The 22127-nt window shown below is 43.6% G+C and overlaps 1 protein-coding gene across 4 annotated transcripts; it reads left to right on the plus strand.

Annotated features, from left to right (window-relative positions):
• The first annotated feature begins 1679 nt into the window (after positions 1–1679).
• LOC117742333 (gamma-aminobutyric acid receptor subunit beta-3-like) lies at positions 1680–19924 on the plus strand. 4 transcript variants are annotated; one of them, XM_034549552.1, is made up of 7 exons: positions 1680–1779; positions 4398–4618; positions 7027–7109; positions 7991–8128; positions 12139–12291; positions 17208–17455; positions 19553–19924. In XM_034549552.1, the coding sequence occupies exons 2-7, from the start codon at positions 4413–4415 to the stop codon at positions 19922–19924; spliced, it is 1200 nt and encodes a 399-aa protein (XP_034405443.1). In that variant the 5' UTR covers positions 1680–1779; positions 4398–4412. The 4 variants fall into 4 exon arrangements, with proteins under 4 accessions (XP_034405443.1, XP_034405453.1, XP_034405435.1 ...); XM_034549562.1 differs by lacking the exon at positions 1680–1779 and having other exon boundaries at positions 17208–17449; XM_034549544.1 differs by lacking the exon at positions 1680–1779 and having other exon boundaries at positions 17208–17446.
• The last annotated feature ends 2203 nt before the right edge of the window (positions 19925–22127 follow it).

Consider the following 22127-nt stretch of genomic DNA (forward strand, 5'->3'; position numbering starts at 1 on the left):
ACAACAATACAGGATTGTGTACAGTTATGTGTAAACAGTGTCACAGTGGCTCTGATCATAAAATCAAAAATGTTTTTACTAATGTTTGCCCCCCTTTTGTTCCCTCCTCACTTACCCTCTTATAAGGCAATACATCATAAAGTATTAGACGGTGAGGACATGATCCCGTACATTGAAGGCCAAACGCCGCCATTTGGAGGAAAGAGCCCAGCTCAATAAGGGACAGAGCTATTTTTACCATTCTATAGCAGCAGAAGGAGGGGTACAAGGGAGCCGCTGAGGGATTCCCCCGCACTGCGGTGATATACCGCCTCGGGGGCCATCCCGAGGGAGGGCTCCGAAATTACACTGAAGTGACTCAAATTGCTTTACATGAAACGTGGGTTCATGCGGAGTACACAGTGATTACATATCTCATCGTTGTTCTTCTCTGCCCGCACCGAGATGCGAGAAGTTCGGCCAGGGGTGGCCGGGGTGAAAAAAACAAACAACTTGCGGGGGCTGTTTTATTGTTTTCTTACGGAAAGATATACCGGTTATTTCTTTCTCAGGTTTCGTCAGCGCATTTGTTTTCCGCGTCCACTCCCATTGTGCCGCGCGGCCCACGAGGATGAGCCGGTCGCGCCGCACGCCGGGGACAGCGAGCATAACGCCATGTGACAAAACAATGTTCGCAGGATGTTTCCTAGATACCGGCGGTATCACGATGAAGCAGTCGGTGCGCTGGTGCTGCAGAGAGGGGGAGAGATTAAATTGAATATGGGTCAGTTCGCCGCCAAAACCCTGCTTATCTGAATTCTCACACACCCTGAATGAGAGCGATTATCCCAGTTGAGTTAATTGAATAATTGAGGCTTGCTGGAAATCATTTCCACTGGTCACTCTCATTATCTCGGCAGAAAACATATGCTAATAACCCCACGACAATGGTAACGCTGTGGGAATTCATGTGTTGTCTGAGCGCTGTCAATAATTCATAATCCACAGGCCTAGTTCATAGAAAATCCGAGCCCACTCCCCCCCCCCCCCCGTCCTTCAAAAGTCGCAGGGCAGGTACTGCAAAGCTGCACCCGGCCTCATCTGAAATTCGATTTGATTGTCTCCATTCAGCATTGATGAGGGTTCCTTCGCAGCGTGTTTGTACAGGCTACACGGTTCATTTGCATCATTTATGCCTTGCTGTTGCCCGCCTGCTGCGCTGCCCACCTGCTGACACTCAGGCGGGAGATGGAAATGCATACCGAAAGTGCGATACCGCTCTGTGGGGGTGGGGGTGGGGGGAGTGATGTGATAAGGGTCAAAACGAGGCGGTGTGAAAGTGACATTAGTCATTTGTAAGGATTGATGGGGGAGAGGGGGATAAAGTTGAGGGAGATGCAAGTCTTAACAGGAGATTTCATTTTTGCCACATGCTGTGATCCATCCACATTGACCCCCTAATGAGACGATGACTGATAACACTTATTGCTTTTTATGTCATAAAATCCTGGAAATTGACAAGGATTTATTCTCATCACTTACAGGCACAGAGGGACGGTCGACTCCGACTATGTATTCATATGCCAGAGCGGTGCAGCGTATCTTGTATTGCTATATTGCAGTGACCTGCCTATGACCATCCGGTCCAAATTGGGTGACATTCGGATCCTTATTCCCAGAGGTACACGTGATAAGGCAGGCACTGGCACTTGTTCGAGAAGCCATCATTATAAAACCGTTTGGAAAAGGGCAGGCACTTTCAAAAACGACGTGGCGGATGACTGGTTTCACCATCTGAAAGTGGGTACTTCTTAAACCTCTTTGAATTATTATGTAATATTGCACAACCATAAAGTGCAGGTTTGAAAAATAATTTGAAGTCATAATTGAAGCAGACGTCCTGACTTTTAGTCTCCAGAATTGGTCCAGCTCCAAAGGAGCCTCAGACATTTCCCATAATGCAACTCAATACCATTGTTCATTAGGCTTTAACCCCACGCCCAAGCTTCTTGTAAGATATGTTCCAGTGTCAAACCTCAACTGAGAGAAGGTGTTCGAGACATGGAAAGGCTTCAAATTCAATTATGTCTGAGTAGAAGACGTTAAAATCTCTTGAGCTTAATTACAGACCTTATTTCAGGCATCAAAACCCCCCAAAACATCCAAGAAATTAACAGGAAAAGCAAACACGTTGACTAGGGTTAGGGTTAGCTGAGGGGTACTCCTTATGACAAGTAAACATAACTTCATATGCTAAATTGGTGGCGGGCCCTGTTAAGAATCCAATGGTTTCCACAGGTAATTTGCCATTTATCTTTTATACTGGAAACCAATGGAGGTTCTGTCAGCTTTCCGAGCCTCTTGGGGTTAAGCAGCTCTGTCTGCTGCACTGGATACAGAGTGTTTGGTATTTTTAACGTATTTGCAGCTTTGTGCTGATAGATGATAGTAGCGTCCCAAAAAATTAATTGCTATCGTAGTACCGCATCTTTGGAATATTAGTATATTTCTTCCCAAACGGTTGGTACAGTAATAACCAGCCTCAACCAGAATGGCTCCATCACCACGGAGGCTGCGTACACCAAACAGGCTATGGTGCCAACGCCATACATTTATGGCTCAGAGCCAATGAGCTTTCCTCCTCATGCTGAGGGACCAATCTGTATCCTGTGCTGACTAAGAGCTTTCCTGTTCACATCTCCGTGCGCGAACCAATCCTGGAAAACATGCAGTATTGAAGTATTAGTAAAGAAATACAGGAATGAATAATTAACATGCAGTCATAATCGTATTTCATTCCCTTCTCTCATGCAAATGCGAAACCTCAACAGCTTCCCTGGCTCCAGTAATAACACAGTGTTGAGACAAATAACTATCACGGTTGCGTAACGCGCATTCTTCTTTTTTTTTGGGAAGACGTGCTCGTTTCATTGGCCGTTTTAATCCTCGTTTTTTTATTATTTAAATTTAAACAGATTTACATTTACGTTTGGGGCAAACTCGAAATCTGCAACACCGACGGACATGTGTGCCTTTGTCGGTGCCAGCTCGGTGCGGGCTGGTTTCATTTCAACGCCACAGCGGGCAGAGGGGAGATCATGGCACGGCCCGAGAGGAAGAGAGAGAGAGAGAGAGAGAGAGGGGGGTGCAGACAGACTGAGAGAAATACAGAAATAGAGAAGAGAGACTGTTAGCTTGGGTAAATGGATTATGTGATGTGGAAGGAAGAAGGGAGGGGCTCTGTCCTCTATCTTCGCTGCTGCTTCCGTTCTGCTCAAATACTACTCGAATCAAGGCAAAACACAAACATTTATTTTCTTACCGCCCTATATAATTAAAATGCTGGATATCGCAGAACTAATAGTATCCTCATGGCTGAATTTAAGTGCTTCTTGCCAATGCTTATCTGGCCAGATGGCGAGGGTTCGTCACAGAGACGGATACAGAGACTCTCCAAATCGTACATGTTTGCAAACACTTGAGTGATTTTAGAGAAAACCAATAATTACCTCTGTTTGTAAAGTGTAGTTTGAGCTCAGCAGATTGAGGGGATTTATATGAGAATAGCCATTGACTGATGACCATTTGGTCCAGCTAATGCAGCTACAAATGCATTTACAGGAAGTGGTAAAAGAACTCCAAAGCTCTTACATACCGCACAATTTAACCTTTGAGATTCAGTAATAAAGTTAAAAAAATTGCATTTGGGGGGGTTGCAAAAATCCCTATTAGCCTGAGAAATTAGAGATGATCTCAGAGGATAGAACAATAAAGTGTCACTAAAGGTACGCATTTCCATTTGGGTCCCACAAGGAGGGGAAATAACAGTAGCTAAGCATTCAACAAAACTGCATACAAAAAGAAGCCATTGGATATTAATAGTTGACAATATGTTTTATGTATTTGTGAGGAAAAACAATCCTGTACATATCTGGAGTCAGCCTATTGGAATGAAATGAAAGGCGACATATGTTGTAAAAGCTGTTGGGCTCCATTACAGTTCAACTCTTCGGCTTTGTGAATCACTGCTGACACTGGCAATACGCTACAGATATGACAGGTGAATATTTTCCACCAAGGCTGCAGCTACATGAGTCAGTCAGCATATCCACGCTTTTTGTCCAGTGTCACATGACTGTATGGGTAACCGTATTCCAGAGGGGAGGGCAGAGACCACTTGGCCCAACACTCCGTCCACCGTGTAGCAGGCTGTGTCATGTCAGATAAATATTAGCAGCACTAACAGCCGGGGAATGGGCAGAGTAAATATTTCAGAGCGGTTAATATTTGCTTGTGAGGTCCGCAGCAGCTTGTTCCATGCAGGAAGATGTGAAGTGTGTATAATTCATGTATCATAAATGTCTGTATCAGCTGTGACTTTTTGTAATGGGCTCTTTGCCCTGTGTTTATGTCCACAGGACTACACGTTGACCATGTATTTCCAACAGTACTGGAGGGACAAGCGTCTCGCCTACATAGGAATCCCCCTCAACTTGACCCTGGATAACAGGGTTGCTGACCAGCTCTGGGTCCCCGACACCTACTTCCTCAACGACAAGAAGTCTTTCGTCCACGGAGTCACTGTCAAAAACCGAATGATCCGCCTGCACCCAGACGGGACCGTTCTCTACGGCCTCAGGTGGGTTCCGAATTTAGATTTGGAAAAATGTATGCAAGAGGGTCAACAATACATTGTCAACAAGTCCTAAGACGGTTCAAAGACCAACACCAACAATGAACTGATCCTACCACGAAGAGCTCCATTGTTAGAATGCGTACCCGGCTGTTTTAGGAAATTGCTGAGCCCTTTTCACAAACAAAACTTTATACTGTGAACTATACCCAATATGAAAAACAGAAAGAACCTAACTGATTCGACATGCAACTATTTGTTGCGTTTTTCAGTATAGTGCAAGGAGTGATCTTTTGGGATCTATAATCTATAATGTGCAATTCATGGGCCACGCAATCGGGCAACACTCCCCACAACAGGCAACAAAAAACGTTCCCCGATGCTTCCCAGCGTCAAGCTCATTCGATGTGTTTAAAGCCCTGTTACGGCACCACAGTTGCCCCTGTTAAGAACTTGGCAGTTTTCTGCTGCTGGCCGCGGAGCAGCCAGAGGATTACGTGTCTTGCTCAAGGGCACCCCGGCATTGGATTTTTAAGGGAGGGAGGGAGGGCGCAGCCAGAGATCATCCATGAAATGAAGTCTGAACAGGTTAGACAGTGCCTTCATGCAATGTGAAGCGTGCAGCTGTTGTTTGATATTTGTTTCATAAAGCCCTTGTTTTGAATTTCCATTGATCTTTTCGAGTTGGTGTGACCTATGAATATGGATGCATGCTTTGAATTATTAGAGTGCAGAGAGAAAAAAGTGTGTGTGTGTTTGTGTGTGTTTGTGTGTGTGAACACGGATGCATACTTGCGTTTGCATCCGTCAGTGTTCATACTTTACAGTCGTACAGCCATGCTTGATTATGCAAGTGGAGTTCATAGCACTTAGCCTTGTGGCCTACTTATAGGCCTCGCAATGCTTTCAAGAGATCAAAGTCAGAGGGAGATGTGTGACGTGGTGTTTGTGATATGAGCTGCCCAATAAATGTATGTCAGGTGAGGCTGAGTAACGTGCCGAAATACAGAATCACATCATGGTATCGAAGATTTATTAGGCCTGCAACTACTGATTATTATCAATCGGTTAATCAGAAAATAATGGATAAATGCAAAGGTTTTACTATTGACAGTACATTACTTTTAATTTGTTTATATAAAAGTCTGTTTATCACATCATATTCATTACTGTGCATACTGCAATGGCAAATAAAATAAAGAAGAAACAAAAAACTTTAGAAAACAGGAATTATGAAACAAGTATTAGGTATATAATAAAAAGACCCCCAACCCCCCCAAAAAAGCTCTGTTATTTTGAAAATAAGAATGGTGACATAAACGTGATAATAATAATTATGACTTGTTTTAGAAATGTATTAAATTACTTCCCAATTCATTTGTTAATGTTTATATTTTATACAATGTATTCATGTTATAATTTATTTAACTGTTTTATTTGATTATTCACGATTCAACACTCTTACAGCTCTGCTTTATAGTTACTCGAAGTCTGCAGTGCAGTTTTAAGTGTCTTTTCAGAAAAGAGCATATATATTATAATGGTATAAAGTCACTCATTGGAATTCCAAGTAAGACAATTGCCCTGTCACAATAATAACAATACATCTATATCTTGCAGACACCATGTCATTTTAGCGGTATAATAACAAAACCTAATGTTTTTTATCGCAGCCTCATGAGTCTTAACCGAATGAAGACACAGTGACTAAGTGCCAAGTTATTTAGGGCAGACTTAGCCTAAATCATTCGGAATTTGCATTTCACTTTGCTGCTTATTTTAACTGTGTGAGCTCATACATCTGATAAATAAAAGGGATACCTCCTCATGACCCAGTTCAGATGAGCAGGCACTAAACTCTGCCAAAATGTGTTGCATTAATATGATCTTTACTTGCACACATTTTCACTTAATCGCTGGATGGAGGATAGCCAGTTTGTTCGGGGGATATGGGCGGATTTTAAAAAACAAGTGTGAGGACTGCTTTTCGGTCTGCGATCTATAGCCTTATCATGTGTACAGTTACACAGTCAGCATTTTACCTCGGAGGCGGTGCCATAATCTTATTTTAAGACAACAATGCCAATACCCAGTAATATGACGCCAACCCAGGAACTTAGTGTCAAGACAAATGGACATTTGGTTTCCTTTAAAGATGATAGGACAAACTCAAGTGCTATCACCTTAATGCTTTAATCTATTTATATTTCCACAGTCCCGCATGCTTCCTTGTTAAGTTACTACTTGCCTGCTTTGCTATTTTTATAACAATTCGAATGGGAAATAAAATGCAATAGTCATCCCTTCCTTCTTTATTCCTTCCCATCCGTCTTCCTTTCAATACAATTTGTGTGGATCGCATACAGTATCTAACATATTCTCTCCTGCCTCCTCTCCTATGTCTCTTTGTTCAGGATAACTACAACAGCAGCATGTATGATGGATCTCAGAAGGTATCCGCTGGACGAACAGAACTGCACTCTGGAGATAGAGAGCTGTGAGTAGAAAGACCGTCAGGACTGACTGTCAGCACAGTATGCAGACTGAAGAGAAAACCAACACAGTGTCTGTATTAGCAGTAAATCCTCCTCCGGATGGGGTTTACCCGATATGGCAATTGTGACCGGCGGCAGAATTCATGAGCTCATTGCAAATAGTTTTTTTAGCAGATGTATTATTGCAAGTTTGGAGACTTTTCAGAGACAGTTTAGAAGAAAGAACGGTCAAATTGAAGCAGCACATCCCAAATCTTTACTTTTCATCTGTTTCACCCGTTTTTTGGGTTTTTTTAACCGTACTTCTCAAAAACAATCTGTGGACACAGACAAATCTATCCATATAAGCCCGATTATCATTGAGATCTTTGTTTTCTACTTCACACTTGGCGGGTGTATTGGTGAGGACCCAGGGATGTGTAGTGGTGAAGTCGGTGCCATGTACGCCCCGAATGACTACTGCACTATTTATAAAACACTAGATAAGGATAATCAGAGGATCCTTGCAGGTTAAATTGAGACAGCTTTAAGATTGGAGCACATTGGAGTTTTTTTCAGATTTGTTGCTAATAGTGTCTGTATTATAATTTAAAAAAAGAGAAACGACAAGAAATGTCAGCTATTTTTGTCTTTTGACATTTTTGTGAACTCAACTGAAACTATAAACTCAATTGCTTTCAAAGCAACGTCTGGTTCTTGGAAACAACTTCAAACATGCTTCTTCCCAAATGACAGCCCAGTTGGAGGATCAGCAACACCGCATATCTTGGTCTCCTGTGATGGTTAGACAGATGGTTACACCTTGGTGTGTGTGTGTGTGTGTGTGTGTGTGTGTGTGTGTGTGCGTGTGTGCGTGCGTGCGTGCGCGTTTCTACTTGTGCAGATGGCTACACCACAGACGACATCGAGTTCTACTGGAAAGGAGGCGAGTCGGCTGTAACCGGGGTGACGCGGATCGAGTTGCCTCAGTTCTCCATTGTCGATTACAAGTTGGTGTCCAGAAACGTAGTCTTTTCCACAGGTAAATATGCTCTACTGCAATGTGTTGTGCACACACTGAATTTCCTTCGGGAATAACGCATGACAAAGTGTATGATACGTTTTCGATGATATTGTTCATATCGAGTGTTGGCCTCTTTTCAAACTGATTATTTAATCAATTTCTGTAGCAAAGAAATCCGTGCCAAAGCTTGATCTGTTGATCTAAAATCCTCAGAGCCAAAGTTGTGTTTGTCAGTGCTTCTAATTGGGTTGAAGTGAAGAAAATGCTCCGCCTTTGAAGTATCCCTTATGTATCAGCGGCTGATGCAGGGATGGTACTTAACCAAAACATGATGTAAACGTCAAGATTTACAGCGCAAATTATGTCCAGGTCGGTTTGGCCCTTGACCCTGAGTGGTGACGCCGGAGTTAAGGGTTTAGTCATCACGCTGATGCTAACAAAATGCAGCTGAGGACTCCAATGAAATCAGTCAATACAATCTATCAGTGTGACAGTAGCAGATAATATGAAAACTTTCACACCCTCAAAGTGAAGGTATATGTTGGGTTGAGCTCTCACATTGCGAGGTTGTGAAATAAGTCCAATGCCAACGGTAGTGTAACAAAGTAGTGTGTCAATGGCCTGCAGAAAACCCAAAGGATCCTCCAAAACCCCAAATTGATATTTATGGAACCAAAAAAAGCAAACATGGATGCTGAGGAAAAATAAATGCCAATGCATGAGAGAGGTTTACACAGCGTATAAATCTCTCGCTGTCATCCTCAACTGGCGATGGCCATTTTCGTCGTCTCCCAGAGCAATTAATTGGAAGACAGGCCGACAGGTTGATGCAATTTGTCAAGTTAGAAAATCATTTGCAATATCGTAGTTCATGGGATTCATTTGAGTTGCTAACTTGGAGAAAAGTACAGAAGAGTAATTCAACAATCCTCACTGCTCACGAGGATATTCTGCTATGGCACAAAGTGAACTTTGGATTTCATTTGTCGCACGCCAAGCTCCTTAATCTGTTTTTTATTTGTACATTAAGTCCCAGACACAGAACTTTATTGACGCTCCCTAACCAACTGCCATATAATCTGGTCAGTGGAGACTCATCCAGGGAGGCAGCTTCTCCACAGCGGTAGCGGGGAAATAAAAGCTGTTTGACGTTTATTAATAACAGAATTTCTCACAGAAGTTATGCTCATGAGGAGGCGCCACACCCAGTCTGCAAAAAGGACACAAAGAGTAGATCATCCCTTTGTTAGCTTTTTTTGGGGGGGGTATTTTTAACATCTCTTTTGAGGCTACACTTTTTTCCTTTTTTTTTCCCTTCCCACACGTGCTTCACTTTGAGTCGCCCTCGTTCTCACTGCGTCTTAGTCCTCATCTCGCAATGTGGCGCTGCGTGCCGCATTGCGTTGCGCCATCAACCCTGGCTGTGTGCTCGGCATGTGTGTGTGTGTGCCTCCCGAGTCCGCGTGTGAGTCGCATGTGGATGTGCCGAGGCGAGCCCGCCGGAGTGCACTTGTTTCAGAGACGTGGCACGTCCCCTGCGGGTGGCGACAATTAAAGTTCAGTGTCTAGTGGTCCTGCTCCCGTGCTCTTGGCAGGATGTGTGAAGCACATCAAAGGCAAGACTGGCTAATGACCAGGTTCCCTCCGTTACATGTGCCACTGGCCAGCCTTTAATTCCCTCCCACCTTTTCGCTCTTCTATCCCCGGGTTTCTATCCTGTCTTGGCTTCTCTCTCACCCTTCTTTTACTTTCCCCAGCCTCCTTCAGTATATATTTCCCTCTCTCTTGTAAGAGGTGTGGTTGGATGCCAATTACCCTGCTCTCCGACGGAAAAGCAGCCCGGGATTCAGGGCATCATACATTCATGCGGAATGCGACCCACAACATCAATTATTCTCCTCTAAGCACACATATACTGCTTGTTTGTGTGTGTACATACAGTGAGTGAGTCCGTATGCAAATGCGCGCGTGACTGCTCACGTTGCTGTGTTGGGTGACATTTAAGTGTGTTGTTATGCGTGTTGTGCGCATCCATCATTGTCTGTCATCACCTTTATTGTCTTCATCCTCCCTGACATCGTTGTTAAGATAGCTGCAATAATAACAGCTTCAAATATTCAAAAGCATTTATATTTAATGGTTTTGCTGTAGATTGACATTAAAGCCCTTGAATATTCCTTCACATATGAACATTTCAGGATATATTTCACTTTAACACAACGAGAAAAAAGGCTTTTTAGGAGGAAGCTCTGATACATTAGTATCCATGGGCTCAGTGGGGAAATATATACGTGGATGCTAACTTTTGAACCCTGATTTGACACACGCCTGCCACGAGGGTGACAAAAGAGACAGACAGCGGACCTCCCACCCCTCAGCGCCACCGTCTATCCAGCCGCCCTCCCGGACTCTATTGTCGTTCTGTCACCAGCCACTCAACTTCCATATTCATCCCCTCATCCCATCTCCTCTCCTCTCCTTCCTCACTCTCCGCCTCGGCCTCACACATGGAGTACCTCCCACTCGCGGATGTTGTTTGGTGTAGCAGTTACAGCCAGTACACTTCCACACCCACGCGCCAGTGAACCTCAGCCCACTCTTTTTTTCTCAAACCACTTCTGCGTCCGCTACTGCGAAGATACTCGGCTCCCGTTTGAGGCTGCAGGAGCTGCCATTAGGTACGCATCTAAAGAAGTGAATGGGATATTTTAGGACCTGGGACAGTCTGTTCCCACATTCACACCGTAATGAAGTGTATGGTTAGCGTGTATGTTAACCACAAGCCTGTGGTTAACATATCTGATGTGATAAATCTGGAAAAGTTAGTGCATTAATACATGCTTCAGCGGCTGAGGTGCTGAGAGGTTCAGCGGTGTGTGTACTGTCTGTTAGCGGTTAGCACAACACATCGCCAACTACCTACCAACCGTTAACGTACGCAGCTAATGGGCTGTTAGGCGACGCAAGAAACTGACACATTCGACCGATCGCGTTGAAACGCACACCATCCCCACATAGACCCACATATTTGCCCAGGCTACAAACTGTGTCTTGTGTTTGCTGACTGCCTTCAAATGTCAATTATACCAGTCAGCAGCTTTAGATAACAACAATTTGATGAAGTGCCCCGGACCTTTAAAATCATATGTCGGGATTTTATTGCAATCTAATTTACAGTCGGCACAGAATCTTAATGAGATTGTGTGCCTCTTCAGAGTGACTCTCTATCCAACTCTGCACACGAGGGTGCCGTTGATTGGACCCAAGCTCGCCACAAGTAGCTTTGGCTGAAACCCACGGACTGGAAAATATAGTGTAATGGCTTCCCTAGTTCTCCACCAATTTAAAGAGAAAATTAGAAAATGGCAAAAGAATAGTGGGAGTATTGAGCCATAGATTCATCCCTTAAAGAGATATGCTGGGAGAAAGAAAAAAAATCAAGCATCGCACTTTCTTCAAGCACACGCACACACGTATACTGTATATACTGTTTATAAAAGTAATGACAGAAATGCTCCGCCATAGCAGATCGTGGAGAGGAATATCATTTCCCAGACTTGTGAAGCATCAGACGCACTGCTTCGTGCATTCAGAAAGCTATTATTCCTGCAGTGATGCTGAATGTCTCAGAATTACCACATGAATTATGTAAATGGTTGAGAATTGATGAGGCAAAATGCGGTGAAATCTTTAATATTGTGTCGCATCATCACAAATCAGGGTTACAGTCCTTGTGCGTGTGTGAGAGAGTTGGTGTGTGTTTGCGCCAGTGACGGGGATACTTGTTACCATGGCAATGAATCCATCCCATGCTGTCGGGGTTGTCATGGAAACTGAAACCAAAACACATGGTATCCCTGTGCGCTCCTATGAATAACGTGAGTTAGATGTGTTTACTGTCAACACTGACATGGTACTAAATCTATGGAACCAATTGTGTTTCTATATTCTTAATACTACCGGAACATTTTTATTTCTGAACCCAAAGATTTAAACACTGCTTCGGCCTTTGTCTCGCCCGTCCTCAGGTGCCTACCCTCGACTGTCTCTAAGCTTCAAGCTAAAGAGGAACATCGGCTACTTCATCCTGCAGACGTACATGCCATCGATCCTGATTACCATCCTCTCCTGGGTCTCCTTCTGGATAAACTATGACGCGTCAGCAGCCAGAGTGGCTCTAGGTAAGAGGCAGTGGCTGTTAAGGAGCAGGTATTTGGATTTCGAAGATGAGACCAGGGACCAGAATGAGCCACAACCTCCCTGGCTTAACTCCTCGCACTATGGCGGTATTAGTGGAAGCTTAAGGGAATGGCTTGGAAATTGGTGGACTAAATGCAAATGGTTTGGAAGAACATGTCTATTATGTGGGAAAAAAAGAGGAATTAAGTCCTCGTCTTCTATGGACATAGGCAAATTGGTTTTACTTGCAGCTGAAATGCTGGAACAAGCTGGTAAAAACATTGTTTTGTCCACTGCCTTTCCGTAGGGCAAAAGCAGAAATACACAACCTTGACTCGGACCAAACTGGGTCATACCTTTTGTCTGCTGTTGCTGTGGTCACTGAGAGGCCTCCAGGAGCTATAACTACATCATGTCTCTAATGAGCATAATTTCACTTTTTGCTTGTGGGTGCAAAGGCTCAAGACACTGTGGGGCTCCTGTGAGCCGTAAACAAGACAGAGAAGGAAGCAGCGGGCCGCTGGTTTGTAATCATGGTGATCCTTCACAGGAGGTTGCAGCACAGTTGGGTCCTTGTAGTTCTAGATGGCATATGAGGAACCAAGAAATGCAATAAGAAGGTTGTCAAGACAATCAATAAAAAAGCAATTTTAACAAACAGATTCTCCCCAGCTGCATAATTAGTACCACGGTAAATTGGCAATTGACCATTCGTTAAACGCCTCCCCTGATCAACAATGGTGCAATCATAGCTTAGCAACAGCAATGTGGATTTCACCACCTACTGCTTGGAGAATTTTACAAGCCTTTCCAAAACAAAAAAAACACAATAACAAAAGTCTAAAGGATGGATTAAACAGTTTGTTTATCTGATCTAATATAAGCGTACTACCCACAGTAGTAATATAAATAATAACAACGTATCTAATTAACCTACAGTATATCAGTGGATGTAGTCACCGTCACATTATCCATTGGTTTTGAAGCCTTGAGTGTGGCAAGTTTGTCCGTCGACATGTTTTTTGTTTTTTTTTGCAACCAGAATTATAACGAGAGAGTGCAGCTAAGGGCAACCGAACGCTGAATGACGAAAACTTTACAATTAGCTTTCAATAACTAAAAACCCTCTGTGAAGTAGGGTCAAGTTCTCTTAGACTTCTATTGCAATCACACTTTTTTTTTTTGCAACCAGGAAGAGGCGATTAATACAGACTTCCCCTTTCTGGGAATAATCAAGCTTTACTTCCGAGGTCATGGCTACATTCCCACAAAATGAATGATTAGCGCATCCAGTTTGCGCATTGTTAAGTCCTCCTCCATCTGTTTTCAACCTACTCATGGAGCTAACATTAGCATAATAAACTAGGCAGCTACTGTTGATGAAATCTGGCAAAATTGACGTTAGCCAAACGGCTAAATGGTTACAGCAGATACGACCAAGAACCTTTGTTGCAAACCATAACCCTCTCTCTCCCTTTTTCTCATGTCTGTGGCCCAGCGTTAAATCTCTGCCCGGGGCCTCCTAACAGCTCAATCCGGCTATACCAATTGATTGCTGCTTTGGTCCTTAAATCATCTTTATATGGATGTCTAATGGGACAGTAATGACCTTAACACATCATCATGCTTTTTGCAAAACATGCTTTGATCCATTACCTGTTATCCACAGGCACATGCAGCACATTAGCGATCAGTGTGTGTGTGTGTGTGTGTGTGTGTGTGCGCACATACATGTATCTGCTTCATATCCACCGTTATTTGCCAGCTTGAACTGGTTATTTCTGTGATGGCACGCATGCAATATCCGGTCTTTACCATCGTTAATGTGTGCTTTAAATGTGTTCGTGTGTGTTTGTGGGGGTGGCGGGGAGGGGGCAGCGTATGTGTGAAGTCCTGCTAGCTGCAATATCCGGTGTGTGTGTGTGTGCCTCCGCAGCTGAGCGGCGACCGGAGGTCCATCCACTTCTCCTGATGGATCATTACAAGCTTTCAGCAGGTGCATTGTGCAAGTGGGCGTGTGCGGGCAATGTGTGTGTGCGTGTGTGTGTGTGTGTGTGTGTGTGTGTGCATCTGCTCCTTTTCTGTGTGCAAACCTGCCAGTAAGAGTAGTGTAATGCTCAGGGAGGAATCAATTCAAGGAGGCAGCAGGCAAACAATTGAATTGTTTGAAGGAGAATCTCATTTTCCTGAGCAATTCCGAAAGGATGTTAAAGTTGCAGATGACCCGCTCGCTTCGCTAATGCGGTTGCAAGCCATTTCCCGCAGTCGCCCCGCTCACTCACAATCCTATTATGTGAACAGTCAAGGTGTGGTCAATAGCTGTAATTGGTGCAGGAGCACTTTAAGTGTTTGAGTTCACCGTGTGAGTCCCAGTGCGTTAACCCCCCCCACCCCCACACTTCGACTGCATGCTGAAGCACCACGCGTGCTAACTAGATAGCTGCCATTTTGGGCCGTCTGCACGTGATGACTGGACGTGTTCTCGCAGTTAACATTCATTGCCGCGCTGCGCGCTTTACTGCACCCTACATGATACCTTTTCCTTTTTACAACGTTGGGCCATGTTGCTAATTGCCTATTGGTTCGTGATTCGATTGCAGTGTGCCTTTGTTCCAGTTGTGAAGGTGAGAAAGAGACTGTGGGACAAGAGGAGAGGAGAGTGAAAGCACCACAAAATGATGGTGAGATCATGGGGGGGAAAAGGAGATGTGGGACACACAAAGGGGGAGAGGTGGAAGTCGAGGCAGGGATAGCCAACAACAATGGGACGAGACAGAGAGACGGAGTGAGAGAGACCCTGTAAAAAAACAAATCAGAGTGGAGCGCCGTGATGAAAAAGGAGGGAGGCCCATGGGCGCATGGCCCCTTGATTAAATTGTCCGAAACAGGGGGCGAGGGAGCAGAAGAGCGGGAGTGAAAGAGAGAGAGAGAGAGAGGGATGGAGGGCAGGGAGGGAGTGAAGGACGGAGAGTAATGGCACAGCTGAGAGAACACCTATAAAGAACAAGGCTGTCGTTAAGCAAAAAAAAAAAAACTAGAGATCGTACCATCCAATAAGGGACACGAACCATGTGCACGTGCTAGCTCGTTCGCACACACGCGCCCCTCTGACGAAACAGAAACACACACACACACTCATACGCGTGAGTTGTGTTAGCCTTGTAATGTGCCAATAAATCACACTCAGGGCTAGCTCGACCTTAGCTATCTCGCTCCTCCTAGCCCCCCGACTGTCCTGGTCTCTTCACTGTACTTAATGACACACATATGCGTACACACAAACACTCCAACATGGCCTGGCTGCCGCGCGTGTGAAACGAGCGGCCAGGCCACTGATGGGCTCCATTTATTTCCAGCATGAGTAGATAAAGTAGTAGAGATATATCTGCCACATATCTATTATGAGATAAGGCATAGCGTTATTATTGCATTGCAGAAGGTCAGTGTTCAGGTGATCATGAGTAAGGCGTGTGTTGATTTGCTGCGACTTTTGAAATGTACGGTGGCGCTGGGAGACGCTAGTGTGTTGGTTGCGTTACACAAGTAAAAGGCAAAAAGCACACTGCACAGAACACAATAAATATGAATTAGAAAACATTGTAAATCGTTTTCTGTAATTTGGTTGTGTTTTTTGTTTTTGCTGTACGTTTCTGTATTTGGTTGTTTTCTGTAGTTACAGTATCTTTCTGTATTTGGTTGTTTTCTGTAGTTGCAGTACGGTTCTGTATTTAGTGGTTTTCTGTAGTTGCAGTACGTTTCTGTATTTGGTTGATTTCTGTAGTTGCAGTACGTTTCTGTATTTGGTGTTTTCTGTTTTTGCAGTACGGTTCTGTATTTGGTGTTTTCTGTTTTTGCAGTACGGTTCTGTATTTGGTTGTTTTCTGTAGTTACAGTACATCTCTGTATTTGGTTTTTTTCTGTAGTTGCAGTACGTTGCTGTATTTGGTTGTTTTCTGTAGTTGCAGTACGTTTCTGTATTTGGTTGTGCTCTCTCTGTCTTATTTTGCCTATCTGCATGTGTCTTCTTAACTTATAGTACATTGAGCTTTCAGGGCCACTTTAGTAACGTATCATACCTCAGCAAATTCGATTTCCCCTCATCTATTTGTCTGTAGTTTCATATGAATCTCACATAGTGTCTATCTCCTTCTGTCATGCAGAAACGTACAAGGTGCGAGGGTGCCTTTACTTGGACACACCAAATAGCCTCCACCCTGTATCCCTTGTGGTTAAGGTTACTAAGAGCTGGAGGCTAGATACATGCAGCACTATTCTCATGAGTTATTTCTGCTCGATGACCAAGGGCCAGTTGGGGGTTTCAAGGCAGACCTTTTTTGAATTTCGATGAGGCAGATGTTATGCCCTCACTTACCAGTGTGTGTTTATGCAAGTAAAATGGCATCAAACATGAAAGTGATCATAAGAGTGCTCAAGAACCCCCCCCCCACACACACACACACACACACACACTGTTTCTTTGACACTTCAGCAAGGCAATTTCGGAGCTTTCTTCTTTTCTAGTGGGCACTAACTAGCAGAGGAAATAACCACAGAACAACCATGTTTCCTTTAAGAATATTCTTGTTTCTATAGTAACACCGAAGATATCTGTTGGAGGTTTTTTTTCCAGCGTGACCTTAAAGTTACTGACGAGATTGAAGCATCTGCTTAGCATGACGGGGTGCTCTTTGAGCTTATGCTCTGACAGGTTTGGACCAATTAGGCATCAAATGTGCCATCCGGGGTTTATTTGCGGGATAATGAAAAAGCCTGGAAGAAAAATAAATACTGGATGTACCTAATAGGTAGAATTTAGTGTGCATTTGTTTAAAATCCTCAGTCGAGAGAATACACTTTCATAAAGGTTCTTTATGAGGGTTAAAAACACAATGTGTGTTTCCCTTTTTCCTCACCTAAGGGATCACCACGGTGCTGACAATGACCACGATCAACACCCACTTGAGGGAGACGCTGCCCAAGATCCCGTACGTCAAGGCCATCGACATGTACCTGATGGGCTGCTTCGTCATGGTCTTCCTGGCCCTGCTGGAGTACGCCTTCGTCAACTACATCTTCTTCGGGAGGGGCCCCCAGATGCAAAAGAAGCTGGCGGAGAAGGCGGAGAAGGCCAACAATGAGAGGGCAGCCAAATACGACGCCGCGAGGGTGAGCTGAGATTTGATGACTGGACGCGTGTGACGTGATTTCTCGACTCGAACTATCAGTGGATGAATGGATTGAATTGAAGTATAAGTAAATCAATTAATGATGTTATTTCCACAGAAAATGCCATGGGAATACACTGTAGAAAGGTCTGAGTGGGCTGTCAAATTCCTTAATTTTTCTTCCTCCTAACAGGACTTGAGTGATAAAACAGCGTCGACATTCCAATGATTGTAAAAATTAACTGTTTGGTCGGCTCTCTATAGCGGAAGCAGCAAAAGGAAAATGTTCTGCGTAACTGCATGACATTATCAGAGGCATCTGTACACCACATGTAGGCTTCAGGAGGCAAAATATGTTGGGTTAAAAAAATTCAATAATTTGTTCCCCACATGTGGCTGAATATTTTCATCTCCTCAGGAGGCAGGTAGTAGGACCGCGTCCCTAAAGCGGTCCAATCAGGTTAAAGGTCTTCGCCACTCACGCTCGGTGAGTTGTTCGTTCAGTGAGACTCTTCAATATCCTTGAGTCAACTCCGCCATTGCCATCAGCTGACATGGATGTTTTTATTACATTTTTTTGCCTCGATGCAAAAATATCTCCCCATCCATGGAATGAGTCAAGCAGCAACAGACATCTTCATGACATCGCCATTATTCTCAGGAGTATTCATGTTGACTTTGACTTCTTCATTGCAGTTCTTTCTCCGTCGAAATGATGCTCATTTCTCGATCGTATTGTAAAAGTGGTGTTTTCAGATATGAAGCCGGTCTTCCCCTTTCAGAGGTCACCTTGAATGCATGCTGTCCGTGCATCCTTTTTTATTTTTTTTCTTCTTCACTGAAATCATCATTAAAAGCCACGTTTCTGACCCGGCTCTCACAGAGTGAAACCAGTGGGTAGTTACTGCAGAGGTCCCCCCAATCATGCATCTTTGCCGCATTAGTACCAGGATTCGTTTAGGAAATGGAAATATTAAATTATAGCATTTTTTTTTCCAACCGAATAGTAAAATAGACATTGTAAGCCCATTGCTTTTGAAACAGTTTAAATGGGAAGCAAACATGAGACGCCGCGCAAGTTCGTATAAAGTCAGGTGAAGTCGGTGAACACGTCTTAATGAGCCTTAGTTAAAAACCCTTTTGAAATATGCAAACGCTGAAACATATAAAAGCAAAAAAGGGAAAGGTGGGACTTCCACAGTTGCTACATTTGCATGAATGATCGCCATTGTCCATTATTGTTGATCTGTTTTGTGGCGCACACATCATAGGCATGGAGTATGATGTGTGTGATATGCTTGATTAAATTGTTGACCGTGATAATGTGGGTTTACATCGCTTCAGTCCGGGGAAAAAAAAACATCAAACGGGAGGGGGGGGGGGCAAAGGTTGTATCATCAATGGAAGCTTTCCTCTTGTTCGTCAGTCATGCAGAAAAGCTGCATTAGTGGCTCCCATTAATTGCCACAAAAATGCCATGGAAGTGAGTGGCGGGCGCATGAGGTCGAGGTCCAAGCTGTGCCTGAAACAGCTCCCTCCTTCACTCGATTTCAAGAAACGCACAAGAAAGGTTTCTTTTTGTGATGCACAGAATGATATGATGATAAGTGTACTTAATGTCTCAATGCAGAGGGGCAAAGCGTTGTATACAACTATCATTATAAACACCTGTCAAGTCGCAAAGAGCCACGGGATTATGAGTAATTGGGCCCCCACCCCTCCTACATAGGAGCAAAACATCAACATGCAAAATGACTGCTCGTTTTGCATCCCGTTATAGTCATTTTGCCTGTTTTTGTAGTCATTTTGCATCCCCTTGTAGATGTTTTGTGTCACTTTGTAGCTGCTGTGTGTCTCTTTATAAATGTTGTGTGTCTCTTTGTAACCGGTTGCCAGTTTCTGTGGTGGTTTGGAGTCTCTGGGCCTGTGCCCGGTCGGCCCGTTTGAGTAATCCTTCCATGACGACATCCACATTTCATAGTCTTGAATGCGCTGTGCACCGAGGGCGAGCGCTTTCAGGTGGAGTCCTCTCTAGCTGCTCCGTTCATCCGGACGCAGCGTTGTTAATTCGTTTTTCCTCATTTCGTTATCCATCCAGGCGGAACCGCACGGCCACGGAAACATCCTGCTGACCACCCTGGAGATCCACAACGAGGTGGGGGGAGGCGAGATCACTACCAGCTTGGCGGACATCAGGAACTCTCAGTCCATGGTGCAGCTGGACAGCACGGCCTCGTCGCACATCCAGTACCGCAAGCAGAGCGGCGGGATCGGCCCGCGCTCCACCAGCCGGCACTCCCTGGACCGGGCCGCCCAGATGAAGCGCAGCCGCCTGCGGAGGCGGTCCTCGCAGCTCAAAATCAAAATCCCCGACCTGACGGATGTGAACGCCATCGACCGCTGGTCACGGATCATCTTCCCTTCGGTGTTCTCAATGTTCAACCTCATCTACTGGCTCTACTATGTCTGATTGGACTGTTTTGTTGAGATGTTCGTTGTTGTTGTTTGTCTGAATCTTTTTCTTTCTTTTTCTTTCTTTTTTTTTTCTTCCTTTTTTGTTGTTGTTGCTTTTATATATAGAATGTGTCGAGTTAAAGACTGCAACACAGACAGAAACAAACAAAAAAACTGACTGAGAAGACTGAAAAGACTACGGAGTTTTGGACCAAGTTCTTGTCAAAATTGTTTTTATATTTGCAGTCTTTGAATCCTTCGTACCCAGGTCTTTTTATTTTCTAAAGTGTGTACTGTAATTGGGACTTGTGACAGTCATTTCCCAACATTTGCCCTCTCAGTAATGTGTATATAGAGAGACACAAAGCCAGCAATTAAATAAATAAATAAGTATTTGCAAAAAAAGAAAACACTCCACAAAATAACAGCTAACGCAATGATTTTTCTAATCAATAAAAGGAACTAAGAAACCTTTATACAACACAGGTGGTCAGATAAATGCAGGCAATTCCTAAAAGTCCATTGAACAAACTAATGTATGTTTGACTGGTATCCTATGCACTATTAATGCATGTAATGATCAACCATAATGGAACAAATAACTCCTTTTCTGCCTTGGATTATGTCACAACTTTACAGAAGATGTGTATTTGTTTATAGCATCGTTAATATACAGATTACTTGCCATGTCATGCATTGATCTGGTAAACTTTTACCCAAACACAATAATTTAAAGTTGAGGATTTTCTCCTCTGTTCAGGATGACTGTGACTCAGGTTCTGAATCTTTTTGCTATTGGACATCTTGTTCTTGACAAAAGAAAAGTGTCACTGAAATATTCCTTTTTCGGTAATTTGATAAGGGAAAAAGAGAAAGCACAAATACGAATAAAAATTTTTTTCAGCAACAGCGCTTTAAGTGATAGCATGACAGAATTGCACTCAAATTGATCAACACTTCCTCTAAAGAATTATTTCATTTAAAAAGAAAAAACTGCCAAGGACCTTTTTGGGCGACACGGTTACTCAACCCATGAAATATTATGATATTTTTGTACTGTTGTGTGTCTTCAGGTATTCATTTGATTTTCCTAACCTCTGTTTTTATTTTATTTTTTTTTTTTTGCTCAACACTATCTCTGTTGTGGTGATAGAGTGGAGGACTGAACCCCATTTTTTGTACATAAGTACAGTGTGTATATACATAAATATATATATATATATATATATATATATATATATATATATATATATATATATATATATATATATATATACTGTGTGTACAACCCAAAATGAAAATTATCTGTGCATTTTGTGATTGTCATACTGGCTATTAATTGTCAGAAGAAAAAAATTAACAGGTCATTTACAAGCATCGGTTTAGTTTTTGAGCATTTGTGGAGCACTCTGAATATCTTCTCAATCATTACGACCATGTTGGAATCCACTCTAGACACTGTGGGTATGTTCAGCCTGCGTTTCAGAGTTACCGCATGACTCGCCATGCAGCAGCAGCAGCAGCAGCCGCAGATGCAGATGCAGACTCATAAGCACACACTAGCGCTGAATGTACCAGATCCATTCTTCAGGGAGAGGATAATGAGCCATGGTCATCATTTCTCCATCAGAATGTAACGCGCCCCATTCTCACGAGCGGCAAAGAAAAGGGAGGAGAGGCGACGGCGTTTTAAGAGTGTGCGCATGTGCATGTGTGTGTGTGTGTGTGTGCGTGTGTGTGTGTGAAAGAGAGAAATGGGAAGTGGATAAGGAGAGCTGGAGATAGGGAGGGCGTGGGCACACCATTTATTTCCTGCGCCGCTTGCTGGACTGTGGACAAATGTCAACGTATAATAGTTTTGTGGATAAAAATAGCTCTCCTTGTCCCACTCTTGATAAACTGTGCCGATCCACCGAAGGTCGCGGAGCAATCTTGCAATTACAACTTATGGACGATGATGTTAATTTGTCGTGGATGTATACATGACATTTATACGCTGTGCATGTGGGGTGGGGGGTTCAAAGTTGGGATCAATTTAAGAAAAAAATAGTAACGTTTTATGTGTACAGAATGATTGACATGTGATTAAGAACTGAATGTATTGTACTCGGATTGTTGCCACACAAATGCAATTATCGTTCTGGAAACAGGATTGACCTCAACCCCCGTTTAATTAGGGCTCTAGTTGATTCCACATTCAAGGGATCCCACGTTTCTTG

This window comes from Cyclopterus lumpus, chromosome 2 (genome assembly GCF_009769545.1).
Source record: "Cyclopterus lumpus isolate fCycLum1 chromosome 2, fCycLum1.pri, whole genome shotgun sequence".
In the NCBI taxonomy this organism is placed as follows: domain Eukaryota; kingdom Metazoa; phylum Chordata; class Actinopteri; order Perciformes; family Cyclopteridae; genus Cyclopterus; species Cyclopterus lumpus.

Excerpts from the sequence above, each read along its gene's own strand:
- LOC117742333 (XM_034549534.1), top strand. The coding sequence starts at position 4,413 with ATGTATTTCCAACAGTACTGGAGGGACAAGCGTCTCGCCTACATAGGA. Across the intron at positions 4,619-7,026 it reads ACCGTTCTCTACGGCCTCAG|GATAACTACAACAGCAGCAT; the intron begins GTGGGTTCCGAA and ends CTCTTTGTTCAG. Across the intron at positions 7,110-7,990 it reads CACTCTGGAGATAGAGAGCT|ATGGCTACACCACAGACGAC; the intron begins GTGAGTAGAAAG and ends CTACTTGTGCAG.